This window comes from Lycorma delicatula, chromosome 1 (assembly GCF_047948215.1).
Source record: "Lycorma delicatula isolate Av1 chromosome 1, ASM4794821v1, whole genome shotgun sequence".
Lineage (NCBI taxonomy): Eukaryota > Metazoa > Arthropoda > Insecta > Hemiptera > Fulgoridae > Lycorma > Lycorma delicatula.
Window position 1 is genome coordinate 278,754,458 of NC_134455.1, and position 26,777 is coordinate 278,781,234.

Genomic DNA, 26,777 nt, shown 5'->3' on the forward strand with positions numbered 1-26,777 from the left:
AAACCTACAATAAATCGTTCAAAGAATATCCATAACGAAAAATGTAAAAACTTTCCATAATTTTATACAATAATGTTTAATAATTTTCAAATTACATCGTTATTTAGCTCAATTCAACCAATATGAAATTAAATACAAGTATTCATTCGTCATTTAAAATAATATATTTAAATAGAAATTTGTTATTCCAAATTGTAACACCAGATATTTCAAAAAGAAATTAGTAAAAGACGTAAAATATTTTTACGCACGATGTAAAGTAAGGGCAAACTGGCTCATATTTTGAAAGCGTCAAATTTCGACGAGGCAGAAAGTAATAAAATACTGCTTTATTATACTACGATTAGTTTAAAACAATGCTAATTACAATAAACGTTTTGAAAAACTGGATAATATAAATTTCACAAACTATAACTCAGGCACGTAAAAGAAAGTAAAAATAATTATAACTACTTCGATAATATATTATATATTATTGCTTTTATAATTACGCTATAATTATTATATTAAAAGTTAATTTTTAATATTTCCTTGCAACGCATCACACAGATCTCAACACGTTTCATTATTTAACTAAAAGATACCAAAAACAACCATTCTCGACTTGGAATAGATGAGATAAATTATTTACTGATCACTACTAACCTTACGTAACGGTTCTTTCTACACTCATTACAGCTTTATAATTTTAAGTTAATAATCTTTTTTGAGATAATACTGAACGACTGATATGAGATTAGTTAGTATCAAACAATACCTAATTTTAAGTTGGATATATGTATTCTCATATTTAATATATAAATAATGTTTTATTAAAGGAGCATTCATCTAATATTTCAAAGTTATTATGTACACATTTGTTTTTAAATACGCGAATATGTTTATGAGTTTCTTCGGATCGTGTAAATACGAAGAAACCAAGTACAAAAACTTTAATTTTACCTACCTATCACACTGATAAACAAATGCAAAACATATATTACGTGTTCTATTTTGACAGAAAAAGTGACAAATAGTTGTTTTAAACTCACTGAAAAAACCGGTGGTGTCAGAAATTATAAAGGTTTTAGAATGTTTATGTTATATTCATTCGAACTGAAAAAACCGGTGGTGTCAGAAATTATAAAGGTTTTAGAATGTTTATGTTATATTCATTCGAACTTACAAAAGATTTGCTTCGCATCTTGAATATAAATAAAATATTACTAGTTTCTGCTTTAGTTATACAGCATAATATACACAGGAAAATAATTTGTTTTAAATAGAAATAATGCATAACATACGAGTATAGTTTTAATTATATATATTCTACTACCACCACCACAAAGTAATTAAACAAACGAATTTTTGACCATTTTTATTCCTGTCCGTATAAAATAAAACTATATTTGATCATTATAAGTTTCTTACAGGATCCGGTCGAAAATTTTAACTACAAAATAAATCTACAATGAGAAGAAAAACCTGAATATCAGTTTTCTTTAAAAGAAAAATAAGTTTCCTTTCCAAAAGCTGACTAACTAAAAATCTTTAATCAACACCGAAAGAATGCACGTAAAAACAAAATGCAATAAACCTAACCGAAAAACATAATTTTAAACATAAATTTTGTTTTTCTGAACAATCTATGCAACAAAATCGGATAAACATTACAATATTTTCAGTCGATGATGACAATGCCGGACTGTAGAAGCCACGGCTAATTGATTAAATAACATACAAATTGCTGTATCAATCGTTTAGCATACGTACGCTAGGCTTACTCAAACCAGATTTTATCTATTTATAACTTCATAACTGCGTTGCACTACATTAGTATAGAGTAATCTAAAAAACTATTATTTGAAACTTTTAAAAATATATCTAAAAATTAGTTCACGGACGTTAAATTAACCCTGGATAAAATTTCGGGTTTTTTCAATAAATTAAAATAAAAAAAACCTCATTAAGTAGAAACTGATTCTGAAAGGTACCCTACCCACTAAGGAAGACAAACCTCGGTCCTAGGTAAGACGGTAAACAATGAATTGTGTGTATAACACATTTAATAAATTAGTATCATAGATCATAAAAGTTAAACAATAATGGTTCTACTTCCACGACCTTTTTTTTTCTTTCCTGTTTAGCCTCCGGTAACTACCGTTTAGATAATACTTCAGAGGATGAATGAGGATGATATGTATAAGTGTAAATGAAGTGTAGTCTTGTACATTCTCAGTTCGACCAATCCTGAGATGTGTGGTTAATTGAAACCCAACCACCAAAAGAACACCGGTATCCACGATCTAGCATTCAAATCCATGTAAAAATAACTGGCTTTACTAGGATTTGAACGCTGGAACTCTCGGCTTACAAATCAGCTGATTTGGGAAGACGCGTTCACCACTAGACCAACCCGGTGGGTTCTACTTCCACGACCTAATGTTGATAATATTATCGCAATAATCTTGCGAATGAAGTTCAACCGTCCTACACTGTATTGAAAAATTTTACAATCGGTTTTTTACAGCTGTAACTTAACCGATGTTATCTGTTTAATTTCGCATATTATAATTATCTAGACTCCGTTACCTACATCGATAACACATATATCTTCTGTCTAAATACAGAAATCTACACTTGATAACCAAAATATAAAGTTACGCTGTAGCAAAATCAGATCATTTTTGAAAACAGATGATTTTTCTATCAAAGGTAAAATAGATCTTCATGAAACAATCTAACCGACTAATAGCGTGTATTAGTGTATACTACTTGTATAGTAAGTATTATTCACGGTATTATAATTTTTTTCGACGCTTGTAATCTTGTAGATTATACAAGATGTTCAACTTAAAATTTCATGAAACAGGTTCGGTGTTAGACCAGATACGTGCCCGGCACAAGTCAGTTTTAACAACGTAGGTTCTACAGGGCATTAAATCGAGTTACAAGATCTCGTACATTTTTGCAGAGATTAAGCCGGCAAACGAACATTTCACTAGGTTCACCTACAATACAGTGACATTTTTGAACAAGTGTGTTTTACAGATGAAGCATGCCTTCACCTTGGTGGGTATGTTAATAGTCAGAACTACCAGACCTGGTGTACTGAAAACACGCACATTTTCTTTGAATCTTCCTTACATCCACAAAAAAAGGCATATGGTGTGCGGTTTAAAGCGACGAATAAAAGAACCCTTGTTATTTGAAATAACTGTGGATGCTGCCATCTATCAAAAGATTATCCAACAGTTCATATTCTTACTGCAAGAAGTAGAGCGTGACAGCTGGTTGCAACAGAATAGCGTCGATTGGCATACAGCTCGCTTTACTATGGAGATGCTACAGGATTTTCTCGGTGGAAAAGGATTGCGGCTAACAAGATCCCCTGATCTGACTTGTCCAGACTTCTTTCTATAGGGTAACTTAAAAGAAATTTGTAAGAGCAATCCACACACCCTGTAGGAATTCAAGACAACATTACCAATTTCATCCGGGAAATAGATAGGGTACAGCTAACAAGAGTAACCAGGAACACGGTTAAACGTATTGAAATCGCAAAGAAGTGGATGAACGTAATTTTAACACCTTCTGTAAATCATTATGTAAGTGTTTGCCAGTAAAATATTAGTTAGACCAAACTAAGTGATGAGGCCTCTTTTAAGTAAAAAAAACCCTGTATTAATAGAGTATATCTGTTTAGTGAAAAAATGAATGCCGAATAAATTATGTCATGACTGTTGTGACAAGAGGTCACGACTGCAGTTCAGTTACACCGAGAACCGTGACATAAACAATGGTGTATCACGATTTGTTTCACTATGTCTCTTTACTCAAACTTGAAAAGACTAATTTTAATTAGGCAAAAGATAATAAAATTTTAAATGTAAAGACGTTTGATGTACGGTTTTAAATAACAGTATAAAAGTCAGAACGTTAAATTAAATCTTTCTATTTTGCCGAATAGTTTGGAACATAGTTCACTTCAGAATTATGAAAAAAATTAGGGGTGGTCTTATAGTTTTTCTTTCTTGTTACAATATAAATTAATTTCACGTTTATTTTTTAAAAATAATCCCACCTGACTATTTTTTAGACAAACATTTCACCCCTATGTGAAACGCTTGAAATGATATAGAAAAATATTAACTGTCCAGTCTAATAATTATTTAACGTCTAAAATCTTTCTTTTTTTTTAAAAAAAAAAGAAAGTTTTTCAGTCACTAACCATTTTTTTTTTTCAAATAATCGCCATTTAGTCAGGAATGATTAGTCTAAATATTTTTAAACATCTGATTGTTCGTTTTGATTAGCTATATAAGAAAAGCATATAGTAATGAGAAAAAAAACAAGCGGTTATTTATCGTTCGTAAATACGAAAGTATTCGAAGAACAATGAATTTTAAAGTAGTCCATAAGACTACAGCTACGTAGTCTTATTTAGTAATTATGTCTGTTGAGTATTTTGCTATTCTCAGCAGATAATGCGGTACCAATAATTTTTAACTATTCTTTCGTTCACATCATAATAATGATTACTTTTAATTATAACAAATTTCTTTCAGTTTATCAAAACGAACAACACAATTTATGTTTTTTTTCTAACCATTTTTAGAGTGACATATTTTTAGAAAAAGAGACTAAGATCAAAAACTGTTATGAAAAACGCTCAAACGAGTCGAAGATAACGATAAAAGATTAAATACAAGCATCAAAAAGAAAATAAGCATGTTTTTTTTAGAATTTTTGAGTCTCACTGGCGTAGATCTTTAGGTAAAAAGTAAACAAAATAGATACTTCTCTCGATATTTCTTCAATTTTTTAAGGAAAAATTTTAATTTATGAAAATAAAATTGAACAGGTTAACAGTGGGGAAGAAAAACATGACTTATACAAGATTATTTCTGTAATGAAGCGACTTACGAAACAACACACTTATCGCAAAGACACAAAGTAACTAATACAGTCACGTAGTCTAGTATAGTTGTACAAGTAGTACAGTATCAACATCATTCATCCCAAATAAAATTGTGTTTTGGCCGGGCGCATTCGGTTAAGCACTAGATTCTAATGCAGGGCTGCTGCTGTGGGTTTTAATTAACACATCCTGGTCCAGCGATCCCTGGCACTAACAAACTGCAGCTACACTTATTACAATAAGCAGCATAGGTGTCTAGAAACTCCTACTCTTAGACAACTGATCCACTTATTTTTGAAGTATTTCTTGTTTTAAAATCAAGAACGCTGCACTAGATAAGTGGAAATTTTCAGAAAATCAATCAATACATCAACCGATATAGATTTTTAGGTTTGTTTGCGATTAATTAATTACATTAAATAATTAACCCCTACTGTTATCCATAAAATTCCTTTGTTACTGTTAGTAATTAAAAGAAAAAAATACTAATAATTTAATACCGCGAATCTTACTACTTTAGTTTTACAATCTTTCAAACAAAATTCGTAAATAAGTTTTACGTAACTACTTTTATCTCCAGTCTACTCCTCAAAATGGAAAAGTATCGTCTTACATTACAGAAAAAATTGAGTCACGATCAGTTAGATCGGTCTCCGAGTAGAAGTGCCCTTAATTGAATTTCAATGACCAACTATCATCTCTAATGAAGGAATTGTTAACATACCTTTACCTTTATTTATACACCACATAATAGCTATATCGTATAAGCTAATCTGCTAAATGACAAAATATATTAGTAACCGAGATCTTTCCATTTAAATTTTACTTATTAAGGCATTTACAAAGATTTCGAATAAGAATACATTTCGAATACGGATATACACATCTCGGATTATTTTTGTTTCGCATATAACATATTTTTGCAAAATTCACATAAACTGCAAATTATATATATAAAAATTTCCAGTTTTGATATAGTTTTGATATAGTAACAGTTTTGATATAACAGTTTTGATATAGTAACCAATCATTAAAGAAAAAATAAATCCCGGGAATAGTGCGTACGTTATCAATTTAATAACGTTATTACAATTAAAATTATTATTAACAGAAATAAAATTAGGTGTTTTCATGCAAGAGAATAGGTAAGAATTCTTAAACATGAATTTTTACCATGAACGTCACATACTAAAATACGTACTAAACAAGTTTATCGCAGGCTCGTTTATCTTCACGACGTTTGAAGGTACTCAAGTGCGGCTTCGTTCCGTAAATATCACACGATGACAACAAACCTATAAATTGACTTTCGAATCAAAGTTTCACATAACTAACTGAAACTTACTGTCTCTCTGTTAATCATCTACATCTCCGATTAAAGTACATCTTGAAAAAAAGAAAAGAAAAACTGAACAAGGAAATTAACATTAGTTACACAAATAATTGTGTAAATAAAAAATAGAAATTTATTATAATACACTTTATTGTATTACGCTTATATTCATTCCGTTCAAGTAAACTTTATACAACTTTATGGTACCTGATGGTAAATTTACGGTAAGCGGAATAAATTTATTGTAACTGAAACCAACCACCTTTAGAGTAAAAACTATATTAGCGGAATAATTTCACGGTAACTAAAACTCAACTCGCAAGGTAAAAATCAATATCAACATCACTAGTGGATTATGCAATAATAAACCGATAAGATATATTAAATAAACTGAAAACTTAGAAACCAAACTTTGTTTCGTTATTTCATTAACCGTTTCACATAAATGACTTCCCACTGGAAATCACAGTATTTTGTATAATACACACAGTTTCTGAATTCGCATACGAATTTTATACTTGTACAGTTAAACAATTAATTTGTGCGACTGCCGACTTTTCTTCATAGAAAAACTTTTATGATAACTGATTTCAGTCATGCATTCAATAATTTACACATCGAAAGATGCGATCTTAATGTAGATATTAAAAATATTAAATGTATACACATGTTGGATGTAATGGAACATGTATTACGAATTCATGTATTTATACGGAAAACAAATTAACCATATTTATTTTACGTTCTCTTAAGCAGTAAATTTAATCGCAAGTTAAAAAATTATATACTGAAAAATTATTTTTGTATTTGTAATTTTATAAGCATTAGAATATAATTCATTATTACTGACTAGAATTTATGTATTTCTGTAGGCTGTAACAGAACGATAGGAAAAAATCAATAACAAAAATTGCACCTTGTTTGAACACACAATATAAATTAAGCCACAATATTGCAACAGTAAGGCACAGTACGTTGAATACTGGCGAAGTACGAAACTAACTTTAAAACCGTCCAAAAAGATAGTTAAGAAAATTTTCGCTTTTATCGTGCACACAAACTCGTCTTATACAGGAATAATTTCTAAACAAAATAATAATTGTTGAAATTAAAATACCTGTTTACATTCGCTAGCAATGCTAAACAGCGCACCTACGACCGGCTGCTAACTGCTAAAAATAATAATCATGTTCTAATTAATTTGAAAAAAACTATGAAATTATACAAACAATCGAAATATTCTGTCTTTATGTTTAACATGGTACCCAACGTAAACGCGACAATTAAATTAAGAAGTTAATTACATAAACATATTGTTAACCGTGATATGCAGGCTAAGAACACATTCTTAGTGATTTAGTCTTCAAGTGCTATCTTAAAAACCTGGAATCTAAATCATTCTTCAGGCAGAACACGTAGTTAGATTATGGGTGTTACATAAATAAATAGAAGAAAATATATAATATAGCAAATCTTTATTCTGCTCATAAACAACAATACATTTAATCCTTCCAACTGAACAAATTACAAGTAAATAGGCCAACACTATGGAACAAGTCAAGGCTCCCCCTGCCCCAAACACAACAAGGTCTTACTGCCAGATGCCAGTCGTGTACAGAATACTCTCTCCAGTTGTAAAAACGATGATTGTGTGCGGAGAACTCAAAACAGCACAGATAAGAATAAGTTGAGGATCCTTGAGCAGAGTGGCCAGCTATCTATAGCGGCGACTGGATGACCTAGATTTCCTTGCAATGCTAACTAGATCGTGGCTTTATTAGAAACGAGCATAGGCCAGACCCTATCATTCTGTTGAGAAATGCCATTTGCACTTTCACTATTGTCTATACTCCTACTGAATTGTTACCCTAATACACACGCTGTGTTGAACGCTTAACGCCCACTGAAGTTGTCCTACGTACGCAATAATAAAACTAAATATACAGAAAAAATAAACGCAGTTAACAATGCATTACTACATTTGTAAAAGGATAAATCCAATATTCAAGTAATATTGAAACAATTATTATGCTGTAATGGATGTACTTAATCGTTAATATATTAACAATACGGACACACACACACACACACACACACACACACACACACACACACACACACACACACACACACACACACACATATATATATATATATATATATATATATATATATATATATATTTTTTATCTAAGATATACGTCAATATATATATATATATAAATATATATATAACAAACACACTAAATAAAACATCTTATGACTACAAATCCCGTAACGGTTGTTAGAAATAAAGTTTAGAATAGCAAATAATGAATCATTAGAAACTATCAGTATGTATATTTCTGATACGGCAAAAGTTCTGTAATGCATGCGATGCACAATCATCATAGTGCAAACCCAATTAACATTTTCTTGATCAATTGGTAACCACAAATATTACTGCATCAGCCGTAAAAACTAATAAATATTACAACTAAAAAAGCTAATAAATCTAATAAATATTACTTAATTACAATCTTAAAGATAAAATTTCAACTTTGAGAAACAACTCTCCAATCATACCAGTTTCCGGATAATTTTAAGGTACGATAATCTAAGCGAAAGACCAGCTTCATCGACTGTATTACCAGCCAGAAGAGATAGCCATACAAATTGCTAACTCAAAAGAAGCGATTCTCAATCTGCAGAGAAGATTGAGAATCTTCTCAAATCTTTGCATGCTTTTCAACAAAAGGTATATCTGATTCGAGTAAAACTGTTTCAGCAGATCGTCAGAGGCATAAAAGAACTAGAACCAGAAAGAACTCGTAAATGGTGGAGTACAAAATGCACTTGCATCAAACACTGTTCAAATTTTATTTTATAATCTGAATCTAAATTGACATTCAACAACAAATTATACCCAGTAGCAGATATTTAATCTCGCCTTCATCGTAGTTTCTACAAAAAAAAACCTGTTTGGATTACTACAGCTTTACAGAGACCCAAAATAGATACAATTAAAACGTAGTTGCAGAAAAAACGCTTGTAATCGTCTGACAGCGCCGTCAATCAATATCGTATTTGTAAACTATATGATTTCGTATACCCATTCATTGTAAACTATATGATTTAAATACCCATTCAAAAAAGCTTGAAGTCGGTTTTTACTGATAAATATGACGAAACTGTAAATAAAACAAATATCCTCTAAAGCAACTTCGTAATATAATTAACGTTAGCGTAATTACAACATAAAAATCGTTACTTTATATTAATTAGTCACTATTTTATTATAAATTCCACGGTAATCATCTCCATTACTGTTAAATAAAAATAGATTTAAAAAAAATGTTGACAACTTAAATAAAAAACGAGTAGCTCAGCTTACATCCATCTTCATAAATCCAAAGTCATCAAGGTTAACTCTACGTCTCACCAAAGCCAATACAAAAGTATAAGGAATCCTTTAGGATAAAAAAAAATCACAAATAATAAATCTAATTACTAAATGCACGAAATGACGAGGGTTAGCGGGCGGCTTTTTGCTGAACACATAGGCTGACGGCTTACCACGCTATTAACTATCCTAAACAACTAGAACAATGTACTGCATACTATAAGTATACGGAGTTATACAAGATGTTTTCGTAAAGGAATGGCTAAGTAACTGTTCCAACCGTCCTATCATTCCATCTCTCTCGCACACAATGCGCACAGCTCTTCGCTTCCGGCTATAATGATGTATTTTCAGTCTATACTAAGTATCAAAATAACAATTTGTGGATTACAATCTGCAATTCCCTAGATGTAATAATAGGCGTGGTAACAGAATGATGGAATTCCGAGAACGTTGATTTTCATTTAACACTACCAATATAGTTCTCAATTTCATTTTCTTACACAGAAGCTACATAAACTTACGTTGTTTAACAGACTCAATTAAAAAATAAATAATAAAAATTAAAAACTTAATAGAAAAACTATAATAAATGATATTTGAAAGCTCTGAAAAAATGATTTAATAGATTACGCGAAATTTTAAACATTATCATTAGGAGAAAATATATTTATATCATTTAAAAATAAACACTTTATAAGGAATATCTACTGCATTCAGAAAAAAAAATTATTATTAATGAACCAAGGAAAAGGCGGGTTTTATAATATATTTAAAGTGCGGTTAGCTAATAGTATTTCTCGTATTTGCATTAAAACGGAATTATTATTTTCCATAGACACTACTATTATTTAGGGTTGGGTTGTGCACATATACATTTTCAGAGAAAATATTATCGCCAAGTTATTTTCCACCTTTTGATACTGCAGACTTAAACAAGTCCTGAACCAAAACAAACTGCCTATTCGGATCTCGCTTCATATCAAAGACTACCTTCATTATCGACTAGTCGAGTAAATTTTTATTTTCTAAACGAATAAATAATAAAAACACGTAATTATTAAAGCGCATGATTTAGAGTGCAAGAATAATTCTTCGTATCGCTTTTGTCAGTAAAGTGTAACCCAGTCCGTTAACCTACCACAAATACACTTATTAAATTTTAAATACAATTTCTAACTCAGTTTTAAAAACAGAAAGTAGAAAAAGCAAATAGATAATTTGCTTAACAATAGAGTTGTAATAGATTAAGAATAAAACGGATAACCCAACCGGTTGGTCTGGTGGTGAACGCGTCCTAAGTTCAAGTCCTAGTAAAAGCAGCCACTTTTATATGGATTTGAATACTAGATCGTGGATACGTTCTTTGGTGGTTGGGTTAACCACACATCTCAAAAATGGTACCTGAGACTGTACAAGACTACAGTTCAATTACATATACATATCCTCATTCATCCTCTGAAGTATTACTTGACTTCAGAGGAGGATTCCCGGAAGCTAAACAGGAAATAAACTATAAAACGGATGACTTCTTTTAACTAAACGAAGTATTTGTTTTATATTATTAATATTATTTGCATATAATAAGGTCGATATCAGTAAATAAAAGTAATACTGCGAGTATTGAGTATTTCTTACTGAAAGAAGTTAGATTTGGGTTTGTGGCGTCACATCACGTATTCAGCTAACCTTCGTTTGATTAGAATACGCGTTAACGTTTAATGATTAAACCGACGACGCGCCATATTAACTATCCACAAATAATATAAATAAACAAAATAAACACGTAAAATTACGTTATTTCGACAAAATAAAAATATTTATTGGTGTATAGTATATACAATTATTCAGAAAATAAATTAATAAACTAGAATTATAATGATCCTCTATTATATTAAACAAAACTACAAGGAAAGTTTACGGTTCGCTGACAAAGATTGGCGGGAGTAACGGAAAGCAACAAAGTTTACGTTTGGAACTAAATATAAACAATCAAAACAAGAGACAGTTTTACAAACGAAAATATTTTGATTCGATGTCATCCTGTGACAAGTGACAATAATTATCAACACTAGCTGTGCAAATAAATTATTGTTGACAATAAGTTACACCAATTTTTATATATTAATATTACAGGATATTATTCATAATTTTCAATACACTATAAAATATATTTTTTATTTATTAAACAAGGGTGCGCGTGCGCAACGGCTATGTGAAGCACCAGAATCTATTTATTTATTTTACCCCAGCAACTACAGTTTTACTAATTGCAATGCCTACTAGCTGACATTTTTATCATAAAAAATTATCGAATCTGCAAATGCCAAGCTCGACCGGGATTTGCATCCAGAACCTTCCGAGCAAAAGGCAGATTTTCTACCACTCCTCCACGAAGTCGTAAACATGATAATGACTAGAAGAAAGCAACTGAAAAAGGTCACAAAACATTTATTTTTAAATTATCACAAAATATTTGCTGAAAATTTAAAAACACAACGGGATTTCTATTTTAAAAAAACCGTACTAGCTCTTTTGTCCGTTAATCATAAAATCCCCTAAATCTTTAACTGTAATATTATTTTTCCATACTATTAGTTTTATCATTCGGAAGGTTCTGAGATCGAATCCCCTTCAGACTTGGCATCTTTTTCACGGTACAGAATCCATTTCTCAGATGTAACCGTAATCGAGCGGTTAGCTTGTAGTCTCAAAAATAAATAAATAAATCACATTTGTACCACGTTATTCGATAACCTCTTTATTCGATTTCGCTTACCGTTCCAAGTGAAAATACTGCCTTTACACCAATTCATCTTCATTCAACTTAAGTACTAGACCGTACAGTCAAAAGCCATTACCGTTAACAAGAATTGTTGCTAAAAATATTGTGCTATGCTGATTCACATATGGACGCATTTACACAACCACTACATCTTTATCCAATTAATTTTTCGTCGAAATAAATGGTCGTCAACTTATCCTAGATTGCATTATATTGTCATTTTAGAATACAGAACACGTTCATGTAAAAGTTAGTACTGGTTACAGTCATTATAATTATATTTTTATATTTATATTCAAAAAATACATATTTATATTGTTTAAAAATTTTATCTGAAAAGCTATCAGACGTCAATATCGATTTAGAGGATACACACAAATATCTCTCTTAAAGCAAAGTTTGTAGCATAATTAAGATATTAACATTTATGTAATTAATACATGCAAAAACTGTTGTTCATTACTATATCATAAACCACAGTTCAGACTTTTAGCTTTAGAAGTGTTGTTGTTCCCTAGATGAGACAAAAATTTTTTTTAAAAAACACCGTGTTGGCAAATGTAATTACAAAGGAAAATTCAACTTCCATCTTCAGATGTTTATACTGAGAACCACAACCGATAATACAGCCCTTTAAATTTCAATGAACATTTTTAAGTAATTTCTTACAACTTCTGCTTGCTGCAGCGGAATACCCTTACATTTGGCCTAAAACACTCGTTACTTCATCTTCCTCAAAGTGAGTTAACTTAATTTGTATTTAACTGAATTTTTTAAATTAAGTTAGATAATCCATGAAATGGCTTTGGCAGAATTAGTATTTTTAATATAGATATTGAAACCAGGTTTAGTTATTAAAATTTCGTTTCAGAGTAACCTCTCAGAGACGTCCAAGCGACTGAACGCATTCCCTGAACTCTTCTAATAAAGTAACACACATTCTTTACCCACCTTAATGTTATGCCTCACAGATATAAGATTTTTTCTTAAAAAAAAAATCGTTGCTCATATCTTTTGAAGCTTTAATTTGATATTCACAGTGGGCCGAAGATTTGGTGAAGATTGAAAGATAAAATAATAATGCAAGATAAGAAAAAGATTCTACAGAATTACAAAGTGAAAAGAAAATCCTCTAAATATTCTGGTAAGCTATTGCAGATAAAGGGCATCGGTTAGGCCACCCCATAAGGATAAATACAGTACAGATCAAGACAATTTTACACGGATTTGAATACTAGATTGTGGGTACCGGTGTTCTTTGGTGGTTGGGTTTCAATTAACCACACATTTCAGGAATGGTCGTACTGAAACTATACAAGACTACACTTCATTTACACTCATACATATCATCCTCTGAAGTATTATCTGAACGGTAATTATCGGAGGCTAAACAGCAAAAATAAAGAAAGATCAAGACAAATATAAATGAAACAGTTATAAATATCAAATTCTTATCAGGAATTAGAACAAGTGCTGACACTCTCGAGAGAATCGTATAGAGAAGCAAAGCTGTTTCTCAGTGTTTGAAGCACTGTTTCTGTCAAAACAAAAACAGTAAGGAAATTTATATAAAATCCATTCTTTTACACATTAGATATAATGGTATGATTTAATTATAACTGAACTGATCAGACTCAGATAAGGACGATTTTAACAATCATTAAGAGGGAAGATAACTTACTTTTATAATTAACATAAATGTATTATTTTCTTTTAATAGATCTAGGATGTGGAGTGTCGTCATCCGGTCGGTCATTGATATCGAGCTAAAATTATTAACAGCCTATATTGAATTGCGCATTATCATAAAGCTTAAACGAACGAATATTAAATATTTTCAAACAAGCAAGAAAATAGTTTTTTCTGAGTAATTAAATTTTTTTTTTTTCATTAGTATCGGTGTAATAGTGAAAAAATTTTCCTTACAACAAACGAATAAAATAGACCGATTATTACATGATGCAATAGATTTCTTAGACGTAAAACAAAAACGAACAGGATGCTGGACTCAAATGATATGTGTTAGCACGAGCTTACCGTGTGTAATGTTATTCTCTATACTTCTGGATTATAATTGAGAGACCTTGAATACAGATATTTGTATTCATTGATACCGGATGCACATGCCTATACGACTGCAATCAACCGACACCGGAATCGCATATAATACCAATAAACAAAGTTTATTGTAAAATTTATGGAAGGAACTATGACATTTTAAAAATAATTTAAGATATTATAAGGTATTCATATAAATACAATTTTATTAATATTAGTTGCATAAAATTATCTACGTAATGGTAAATTCTCATAAGAACACCCAAACTAGCCTAGACATACGTAAGCGCGCAAACACGCTCCCTCACTGTGCATTATATACGACAAATAATGGCTTCAATGTATTTCCAATAAATTTTACTTTTAGTCAACACCGGCTTGTTCTAATTTAACTGTAAAAGAGCAAAACAGAAGCAAAATCCGATGTGTTCACAACATTAACGATATGTTATCTAACTAAATCGATAAAAACATTTCATTCATTGGAAGAGCTAACTTTTTTTTATAAACCTCCGGGACCACCGTTAGGTATTGCTTCAGAGGGTGTGAAAATGTCATGCCTGACCGGGATTCGAAACCGGGACCTCCGGAAGAAAGGCCAAAACGCTACCAGTCGCGCCACGGAGGCCGGCTGGAAGAGCTAACTTACTTTCCGTTACACGAACCCAACAAATAAAATAAAGAAACCAATTTTTTTTTCCATCTTCTAACCTTACAATCAATGTATAGCAAAGGTACATAAGCCTCATTAGTAAACGTTAGAAAAAGTCATAAAATCTGTTTAAATTAAAAACATATCACCAAAATGATTGTAAATTTGAAACTCAAGAACTTACCGGGTCAAAATTTACGAGATTTATATATAGAGTATTATTTTCCTTAAATTTTACAATTTAAAAGCCAGTTTTGTGCTTACAAATTATCCCACTGTCATGTTCCACAATCTGACCACGTTCAAATTCAAATTTTGTATAAATATCCGAAACAACAGATTAATAGGTGACAAAAAGAAAAGGGAAGCGGATTTATTAATAAAATGAAAAGGAGTCAGTTAAACGTAAGAACAGTATTTATGTGTTAAACAAATAAATATTATCGACAATAACATTTATCAATAGAAATCCTACGATCTCGTACATGTCAGAGTTTTCTTATATTTTCCTGTTTAGCCTCCGGGAATTACCGTTCAGGTATTACTTCAGAGCGGAATATGTATGAGTATAACTGAAGTGTAGTCTTGTACAGTCTCAGTTCGACCATTCCTGAGATGTGTGGTTAATCGAAACCCAACTTTCAAAGAACACTGGTATGCACGATCTAGTATTCAAGTCCGTATAAAAGTAACTGCCTTTAACTTAAACGCTGGAACTCTCGACCTCCAAATCAGCTGATTTGGGAAGACGCGTTCACCACTAGACCAACCCGGTGGATTAACATGGTAGTCTTACTTTTTAAATAAATTATTTAAATTTACTTCGAGAAATTATCACAGCGTAATTTAATAAACCATTTTAAAAGGGTAAATTATTTTTTTTAATCGCATCTTAAATGTCTTTAATTCATGTTTAGCTGGAATAATTAGTTTAGAGAGAAAAATATAATCTCACGAAGTAATTCAGATTATAAAACGGTATTAATAATTTAACATAATCAAAAATATTTCTTTAATTTCTTCTGTTTTTAATTAATTTCTTCTGTTTTATTCAAATAATTGCACTATTGTAATAACACCTGCATGCGATAACGCTATTTCAGATACAATAGTAATAATTTTCAATTAAGAAACTAATGAAAGAACAAATGATCGACTTGGTAGGAGTGGAACAGAAGAAGAAATAGGGCACATTGAGGAGGACCGTTGCAAATACCATAACACTAGTATCATCGGGTCACACTACGGTAATTCAGAACAGTAAATGCATTAAAGTAGTGCATGCATAGAAATATACATTTACTATACACACAGTGCATTTTCCGTAATAATATCCAGTTCACAACAGCTTTTAATGCAAGTACCGCTACATCAGAATACCTTCAGCTCGCACAACATTGATTCTTGTTTTTTGCACACCATTCATCAGCAAGTAATTTAAAGATTTAAATGATGAAAAGTAAGTAAATTAAAATACCTCAACCGCTAATAAAAAAACCGTAAACGTTAATTAACTAATTAACGCCAATCTCACACAAAAAAAAATTTAAATACAAATAATAACATGTATACAATATTAATAACTATACATTAAAATTTTATTAACTGAAAAAACTTTTAAGTAACATATCATTCATATTTATAAGTAAAATACGTCTCTTTAAAGAAATCGGTAAAACTTTACGTTGTTTAACTTTTTATTATAACATCTAATATTTTACGTTTATAATTAAGTTGTAACATCGTGATCAGAAATTTTTTATATAAGACACGTTTAATACGGTCACTATGAATCGAGTCTAAAAGTGATTAATTCGGTACACTAATGATGGAGACAAAGCATGAGATAAATGCACAGGAAACACCCGGGTAAACAACTTTAAAAGCATATAAAAATTTATCCAGATAACTTATAGATTCGGTTGAGGTCTCATTTCATAGAAAAATATATAAAATTTATCACGCAATATTCATGAGGAGGACATTCGGTCCTCCTCATGTGCCCTATTTCTTCTTCTGTTCCACTCCTATCAAGTCGATCACTTGTTCTTTCAGTAGTTTCTTAATTGAAAATTATTACTATTGTATCTGAAATAGCGTTATCGCATGCAGGTGTTATTAAAATAGTGCTATTATTTGAATAAAACAGAAGAAATTAATTAGAAATAATTTGGTTTGGTTTGATATGGCTTCCATTTGTAATGCGACATACATCCCACCTGAAGCTGATTTCATTCTAGACTGCAGTCAGCAAGTCGGCCATTACCTCTGCAGCTGCGGCGTTAATTCAAAGTCTTAGGTCAACAAGATCAGTAAGCAAAGGTGATACACATAAACCCGATCTTAATGAAACCTTACAAGAAAAAATCTAACGGGGTCAAATCTGGGGAGGAGGTGATCATGCAATTGGACCTTCACGACCGTTCCACGGAATCAAGTATCAAGAAAATCTCGGACTTCTAGGCGGTAGTGAGGTGATACCCCGTCTTGCTGATGGTAATGGCGTCCATATTGGTCATCATCGTCTAACTGAGGAAATAAAACTGTTAAGCTTGTCCAGGTAAATGATACCATTTATGGTTGCCTCCTGAAAGAACGGATCGTACAGTATTTGTTTGCTTACGGCTATCACGAATGTGCTGCAAAGTTTCATGAGGGTTTTCAATACCTCGTAATCGGCAGTTATGGTTGCTCACCTATCCGCTGATGTGAAACGTTGACTCACCACTAAAAATTACATCGTCTAAAAACGGATCGTTGTCTGAAGTTTTATTCATCACGTCCACACAAACCTGCAGTTAAGCAACGTTGTCGTCATCTGTAATATGTTGATCCACTGTTACTTTGTACGGCCTCAAGAACAATCGTTTACGTAATACATACCAAACAGTCGTTTGTAGAACGCCAGTCTCACATGACGCAGGTCGAATCGATTTCTTCAGACTACACGAAAAGCTTTCTCCGAGTTGTTCCGCAGTAGCTTCATGAACGCGTGGGCATCCTGGTGATTTTGTATGTTTATCAGAACAACCTGTCTCAACGAAGGTTTGGTGCCAAGAGTAAATTGTAGGTCTACTAGGAGGCTCCCTACCGTACTCTCTACGGCAACTGCTGACTGCAAATTGTGAAACCAAAACACACAGCGAGAACGTTCCGCATCAGTAAATATATCCATTTTTAACAACACCAGTGACAGCGCAGATGGCCCAATTCGTCACTAATTAACTACACGAGTCAAGACTTTATGTGTTTTGCTATAAAATGAAACCTCAACCAAATCTGTAAGATATCTAAATAAATTGTTATATGCTTTTAAACCTTTGAAATCCTTTTTGAATCATCCGGTACAATTGAACAGAGGAAGTAATCGCATCAAATATCACAGAGGTGCGCGCGTACATGTACGCTTTAATAGAAAAAGTAACGTATACATACAAGAATAGTTTACATCTATGTCTACGTTTAGGTCTAAATAAGAAACAGTTTTGGTCGAATCGACAAATAAAAATTTAATCGAAAAATTGTTGCATATTTCTGAAATTTCAACCAATTAAACCGTTAAATAGATTCATGCAACCAGAAAAGATATAACGGTAACATTAGAAGAGAAACATGAAGTGTGAATTACATTTAAAACGCATATCTTTAAAATAAAACAATATGCTGTAAAACAAATATTAATCTTCTATAATAAAACACTTGTTTAAATGCATACAGTATACTCAAATATAGTTTATAACTTTTTCATTACTTAAAAAAAAAAGAAAAAAAAGTTTGTAGTCAAAATAAACTGCGTACATCCCATTAACACTCACAAGCTAAAAATTAACTATTTATATCATGATAAATATAAGCAATTGCGTACATATTGCAGTTGATACAGTACAACGTTTATTATTGTGCTAGGTATCAGCTTGTTTCTATACAAGAAAAAAAACGATGCAAAAAATTTAAGCTATGTTGTAATTTGCATTGTGTTTTTAAAAAGAATCGAAACCCAATACTGATACATATAATACAAATACCAAGTACAGTTATTAATTAACAATAATAATGATGATGATGGTGATGATGATAACGATGATGACGTAATAACAATACAACTTAAACAAGTAACCAACGCAACACACAACTGAGTTTCTGTTGAATTCCTAGCCACGTGGGAATTCCAGGTAACGAACGTGCAGATTCCGCTGCTAAAGACGCATGTAATCAACCTCCTTTCACCACTCGTGCTGCTGCTTCTGACTTTATTAACTGTGTAAAACAGTCTCTTCGAGCAAAGTGCCAAGGTGACTGGATGGCTACCATTGATAACAAACTCCGGCACATTAAAGATTCTGTGTTACCATGGGACTCGTCATGCAGAAAAACTCGTCGGGAGGAAGTGGTCCTCTGTCGATTGCAGTTAGGGCATACCACAATCACCACGAGTATCCATGTCAGCAGGACACGCACCACTATGCGTACGATGCAACTACCGCTTGACTGTGTGCCACATACTTGGGGATTGCATATGTTATGCAGCCTTGCGTCGTAAATTTAAATTAAAGTGAAACATTATTCTGGTCAATAGTAAGGAAGTTTTAGACAGGGTGTTGCTATTTTTAAGAAGTGTTAATATTTTATACATAATTTAAAATTGTAATATATATATTTGTTTGTTCTAGCGTTGAAGAATTATTTTTAATGTGTTTGTTTTTCTTTTCATTTAATTGTTATGTTTTTTTTTATTCTGTATCCGAGAAGGGCCTTTTACACTCCTCTGGAACCTCATTTAATTTTTATTTAAATTATTTATGTTTTATTTAAATTTTTTATTTATTTATTTTTATTAAATTTTATGTTGTTAAATCTCCCACTGTGCTATTAGTTATACATTTTTTAGTGATATTAGTGGGCTTTTAGTAATATTTTATCTGTGTTATTAGTTGCATGTTTTAGTTTTTTTTTATATTTTAGTTTTTAACCTAGTTTTACTTTTTATCTTAGTTACAGTTTTTATATTATTTTTTAGTCTTTCCTTATCCGAGAAGGGGCCCTTTACACACCTCTTGGACTTTATTAATCTCTTTTATTTCTAGTTAAATTTTATTTTACTTCATTTTATTTTATCATTACTCTCATTTTTAATTCAACTTTACGGCTGTGAGATTAGTTTTAAATAGTTTATAAGAGAAATTTTAGCTGAGATATTAGTTACAAGTTTTGTTTAATTTTTTAGTTTCTAAGCTAGTTTTTTTTTTTATTTCATAAAATTTTTTCCGGGCGATGATAAAACCAAAGCGTTTTTCGCTCAATAAAAACACAAAAACAACCATATAGCAGACGTACACAATTCATATCGCCCATCTACATTGCAGCCGGCCCAGTTTAGAAGAACAAACAAAAGTAAACGAAGATAACTTGCATACTGAACTATACGGTAGCTATGAAATAAGCTATAAATTTAATTTTTAGCAGTGGCATGTAAGACATGACAAAAAAATCAAAAATTTTCATATAAAGATCGCTACAAAAATTGAAGACGAAAATTGGAGTTAGGTGAAAACCCTATCACTAGCAAAATCCGTGTTAATATGAAGAAAATAGAAAATTAAAAATGTAATACTTGAAAGAAAAACAACCAATAATACACTTAATACATGATAATGAACAGGTCGGTAGTGCATGTTATTTCCCATTCAAATTAATACAATACTTTCAAAATAAAGTAAACTAAAGTTCGGCTTTTTTTGGATGAAAAATTCTGCACAAAAATGTATGGAAATATTATACAATATCACATTAGTCTTCAAAAATTAAAAATCAGTCTAAAATATTTAAACCGTTCGTCTGCTACGGTCACACGTTCATTAAGAATACAGCCTATGTTTCGTACTAGTTCAATTTTTGCAATAAAATGATTTTCTTTTATGTTCATTTGCCTAATGCTGACCGATCATAACAGACATATCTGCAATATAACAAGTATATATAGAATACAAGACACACACACACACAAATTCAGTCAAGTCATTCAGTCAGAGGCAGTTAAAAAATGTCAAATAGAAGAATTAATTATTTAACTTCATCTTACATTACTGACGATAACTTCATCACGCCAAACATTATTTTTCACATAAAATTAAATACTTCTATTTCTTTATTTCTTTCACTTTTACAGAATTAATAATTAATGGAGTAATCCTAATATTAATTATAATATTAATTAACTTAATCATACTTAATTTAACATTGTATTATAATACAGTTTTTATATTTATTACTTAACTTAACTTAATTATACTTAATTTATATTATTTGTATAAGTGAAAGATTAGGTGTCCACAAGGGTCTTGCCCGTTTTGTGGCACCATCCCTTTTCTATTAATCTTTTTAGTTAAGAGTAAGGGGAAAAAGTAAACAGTTTTATCTTATATAGGAGGATTATTTTTGGTTCAATTCATTATTTACTCTGGTGGAAACTTATCTTTTCTGCAGTTAAGTATAGAGAAGATCAATTGCCGTCAAATATTTATGTTTACTAAAAAACCTTTCATCCAGTGCTACCCGCTAAGTTATATATGTAAAAAAATCTATTACTATGTTAAGACTAATAGTATAAAGCATTACAATTAATTATATATGTAATCATAAATCATGTAATTACATGGAACATACTTTCAGCATCATCAATATTAATTAGCCATCGTCTTAGTAGCTTTAAGAAAGTGTTTAGGTTCCTACTGGTCTTTATATGATTAGGAAGTATGTTATACAATTTAGGAGCAGTACTTGAAAAGAACTTCATATAACTCGTTTTATTTGCTCTGGGTACATATACATTCCTTTTACTTGTTTTAGTATAAATCTAAACAGCCCATAAATATCAAGCTTTTTGAATTTTTTGTTTCATGTTAAAATTGGGATATTACATTTTTTAAGATAATTAATAAATAAAAAGGTTTATTGAATAGTTTACTACTTATAATATTACTGAGCCGACGTTTCTTTTGCAAACTCCATTAAAATCCATAATTTAATCATTAATTTTAAATTCTCGATTTTTAAAGTGATATCGGTGGTAATGTAGAAATAAAATATTTTTTTAAAACGTTAAAATAATTCATCTATTGCCCCTGTGCTAAATGTTTGCGAGGATTTCGTGACGCTAGAACATGCAAATCTACATAATAACAACAATAACGTACAAATAATAATTACGTCCGTTTAGCTCATACTTATGACACTACACACGAAAACACATACATGAAGGAAGACATTTCAGATAATGAATTCGCATACTTTAGAAAAGGCGATGAAGTGGAAATGTTCACGATAAAGTTCACTGGCGCCAGCAGAGTTTTTTAAAACTTCTAATGCGTCAGATGAGAAGAAAGCAATATCGAGAACACAAAAAAACGGGAATAAATAACCTGAAATACAATATGAAACCGGATTGAAAATCCATTTGTGTACATATATGTAATGTATTTCTGAGGTCATGTGATACATATGTACTATTTATTTTTCTACTCTGTTTTCCCATCAGGAAAATATTTTCCGTTTCCTACCATGACATCTCTCTTTAATGAATTAGAATAAATTCCTAAATAATAAATTACGAACTAAATAAATAAATTACAAATTACTCAATTAACATAAATAATTTTAACAAATCATATGGTTTTACGTATGCGACAAAATACGTGTAACGAATAGAAGAGGGGTGCCTTAAAATTCCAACAATACCTTTAATTTAGTGCATTATACGTGTGTAAATAAATAGTAGCAATGTTTAATTTGCTACCCGTTCAACAATAAAAAGTTAAATTACATATGCATTACAGTGTTAATTAAATGCAATTTTCTGATGATAATGTTATTTCCTTATAAATCTGACATCATTCATTACAATGAAAATGTTAAAAATTATCAAGATAAACAATTTTATTAGTTTAACAAAACGATAAACATAACTAATCTCAGAACAAAAATATTTTTAATTACGAAAATATATTAACTTACTTCAGAAACAAATTATCAGAAACAGTAACTCGGAAAGTATGAAAAAGTCATACTAAAAAATATATTATATTTATTTTATTTGACAGGTAGGTAACGTAATAGAAAATGCGAACAGGGATAATGTAAAAAAAATATAGCGAGATGTTACTGTTGATACAAAGTAAGATTATTTATTATTGCATATCGAACTAAAACTGCAACTGTTAAACATTTTTATTTATTAGATTCATCAGCCATAAATCTAAAGGTTACTCCTATCAATAAATCAACTTTATTGCTGTATATATTCTGCAAGCGTACGCGTGGCAACACTGATAGCATCTCATATCTTATTATCTCTTTGCACTGAATTAATGAAGTCATTATATTTATTAACAAGCAAATAATGTAAAGTTGTTTGATAAAATTCCACGTTTCAGATCAAATTCTATGTAATTTCACAAATTACTAAAACAAACAATCGTATCTAAATTGTTAACACTAAACGCAATTCCTAATTTTTTTATACAACTTTAGGTAAAAATTATTATACAAATTAGTATTCGTACTTTTCTTACAACAAACAACACGCATTGAAACGTTAACAAAATAAACGTTGTTGAATTTAAATAACATTAAAGTCAATGAATTGATGCCAAAAGAAAAAAAAAATTGTGGTCCTGAGGATCAATAAAAAATTATCTGGAAATAAGAGTATTTTCAACAATACCCATATTCAAACGCTTAATCTCGGCAGCGCCTAAGAAGTCAAACATCAAACGACCAAATTAAAATATTAACAATTTCTCTGTTAATCAAATCGAATCTGTACACTGTACTCGATATTAAAATCTTTATCGAGTTTTGTAATTCAATATGTTTATGCCGCTTAGGGTAGTTTCTTCACTTACAGTAAATATAACGAGTAAAAAATAAGAAAGTTTGTTAGTATGGGTGTAACTCAGTTTTCGTCGCTTCTTACGGAAATTGCGGTCATGGAAGTAAACCGGGCAGTTTCCTTTTAAATGTAATAACGCCAATGATTCGATCTCGCGCTGTATTACAAATTCATGACTGATAAATTACATGAAAGCAACTTAAAATCACTGACAACCCGGCCATTAGAGAGACTCATTATAAAACATAATTAAGCAACAAATATTCGCTTTACGCATACTCTGATCAATTATTTTATTTCTCTTTGACGAGTCATAATGAACTTTAAACAGCTTACGACATACTAGTATATGATGACGTCTTCAGCAATAAAATAAAGTTTGTATTTCTTTAACTTATTTTTTAAATATTATTATTAACCGAACCACTTCATACAAATATCTGTAGGCAAACGCTATTTGTATCAGTATAAGTTTTGCTAATGATAAGTAATTAATTATTACTATATTAGTATCAGGCGTGCACGTTAATATGTGTAGTAAAGCATGCAAGTATTAGTAAGATGGCGACGTGCAGGGACGTGAAAACTCACCCGGGTGTAGTCTGGTTGCGGTAGCCCGCGGGTCCCTTGGCGGCTGTCCCCCCTTGCTGCTGGTTGTAGCCGTGAGGCCCCGACTGCGTTGATGTTGTGACGCCCCACACTGTGGTCACCACAGATAGCTGCTGTTGTGCACCTCCACCCGGCGACCACTCCCTGCACAAGTCACCATCATAACTCGCGCCCCTGACTCACGACAATTTTGTATACATTTTATATCTCTAATGTTACATACACATAATCATTTAAAAGTCTCCCCACTCAAGTGGAGTCACACACACACACACAGACATATATATATATATATATATATATATATATATGGACACGCGCGCATTCACACACCACGAACGTTAAATAAAATCAGTATGAGGAAGAATAAAAGAGAAAGAGAAAAACAAAACAGAATATTTTTTGTTTTTATTATTTAAATCAGTAGGATAATTTTTTTTAATAAAAATGCAACACCGATTGAAAAAAGAATAACGTGAATGTAATGAAGCCACGGAATAGGTCACGAATGGTTAAGTAGCTGTATACTAGTAACAATTGCTTTCAGCCAAAAATTCATTTTAACTACCTTCAATTCCATAGTAGCTCTGACTGCGGTAGAAAAACCGACAATTAAGAAGGCATAATTTATGCTTTTAATATAATATGGTTAGTATCACACTGACTTCAATATACACTCATCATGTATGTTTTCATCTACTTCAACTTCTTTTTCTTAACAAAACCCGATTAAACGAAATAAAAAAAAAATTGCTGACAAAAAAGCGACAAAAATTGGGAATTAACATTATAATAATAATAATGTCTACATATACGTGTAAATATACGTGTAGTCTACATATACCGATATCTCAAAATCTTCAACATAACTTTGGATATCTGGTTCTTAAATAAAAAAACTAGGTAATATTTTACAAGGTTACATGACCACAAAAACATTCTTCTGTATTTCTATTCCTTTTTCGAAAACAAAAATTGGAAAAATTATAAAAATGCAATATAATATTATCATTTATTGATAAAAATCAGTGAAATCCAAATAAATGGAATCACAGACATTAAAAGCCTTTTAAATGTTATTTCTTTTAACTGTCGCAAAAAAGTGCGTTTAAAATTTCATTAATTAATAAAATTAATATACTGCACCGGCATTTATACATATAACAATGGGAAATGGTTAATGTGAGTACGTTTGTATAGATAAGAGTAAGTAGTTTCAAGACTAGGGGGTACATTAATTAAGCGTATAAAAGAAAATATTTCTATATTTTTATAGAGCACTCAAAAGCTACCAAAACCAAATGTCTTTAACTTGATAATCAAAATCAAGAAAATGTTATCGTCCAAACAAACCAGGAATTTAGACAATAAAAGGATAAAAATTTTCATTAGGAAAATTGTCTGATAGTGAACAAATTTAACAAAATTTTATTTTATTAAAATTTTATCCAACATTTTATGGATAGGAAAAAATAATTACTATACTATTTTACTATTTTTTTGAAAATAAATGCTATAAACATATACAAATGAAGTTATGCTAGGCATATTTATCAGTGGGTAAAAACGAAAACAATAAGTAGGAGAAATAGTTTAATCATTTACTTAGACACTAGTTCATCTTAATATCATGGTACTTCAAACGCATCTACAAGCGATTTCCAAGTGATATATAAACGTTCTAACAGTAAAAAGACAGTTCAGTTTGGCGTAGCGAACAGTAACGTAACGGGACAACTATCTTAATGAGAAACGGGAAACACAACTATTTGTTGTATTCTGGTCTTACGCACAGAAACAAATTTTACACAATACAAGTAGGGTCAGTTAACTGAAAAAACTTCAATAGTTAATAGTACTGTTATTTATTCACAGTTCAGCAAGACACATTGATTACATGCATAAAACTACTAACAAAAAGTAACTGTTTACATTTTTTTTTAAGTAATTTAAAAAAAAAACATTTTTTTTCAAAAAGAACAGAAGATAACTTAAAAACAACTGTAATATTTTTTTTAATTTCCAATATTTCAGTAAAGCTATGTCAACCATTCATAGCATCACATTACATGCAAAGAAAAATGCATTATTTCTTCATCAGTTTAACAGAACTTATAACGTTTTCATGCCACCAATAATTCTAATGGTAAGATGATTTCTGCTGTGACCAG

The 26,777-nt window shown here is 30.8% G+C and overlaps 1 protein-coding gene across 5 annotated transcripts in view; it reads right to left on the reverse strand.

Annotated features, from left to right (window-relative positions):
- The window catches only part of tna (Zinc finger MIZ domain-containing protein tonalli), a 160,748-nt gene that overhangs the window by 76,589 nt on the left and 57,382 nt on the right, over positions 1-26,777 (reverse strand). For 3 of the 5 annotated variants that reach the window (XM_075378412.1, XM_075378419.1, XM_075378405.1), the window contains exon 2: positions 24,589-24,750. The exons of the other annotated variants lie outside the window; for them this stretch is intronic. In XM_075378412.1, coding sequence (XP_075234527.1) covers positions 24,589-24,750 — 162 coding nt within the window. The remainder of the gene's footprint in view (positions 1-24,588; positions 24,751-26,777) is intronic. 5 annotated transcript variants of the gene reach the window in all.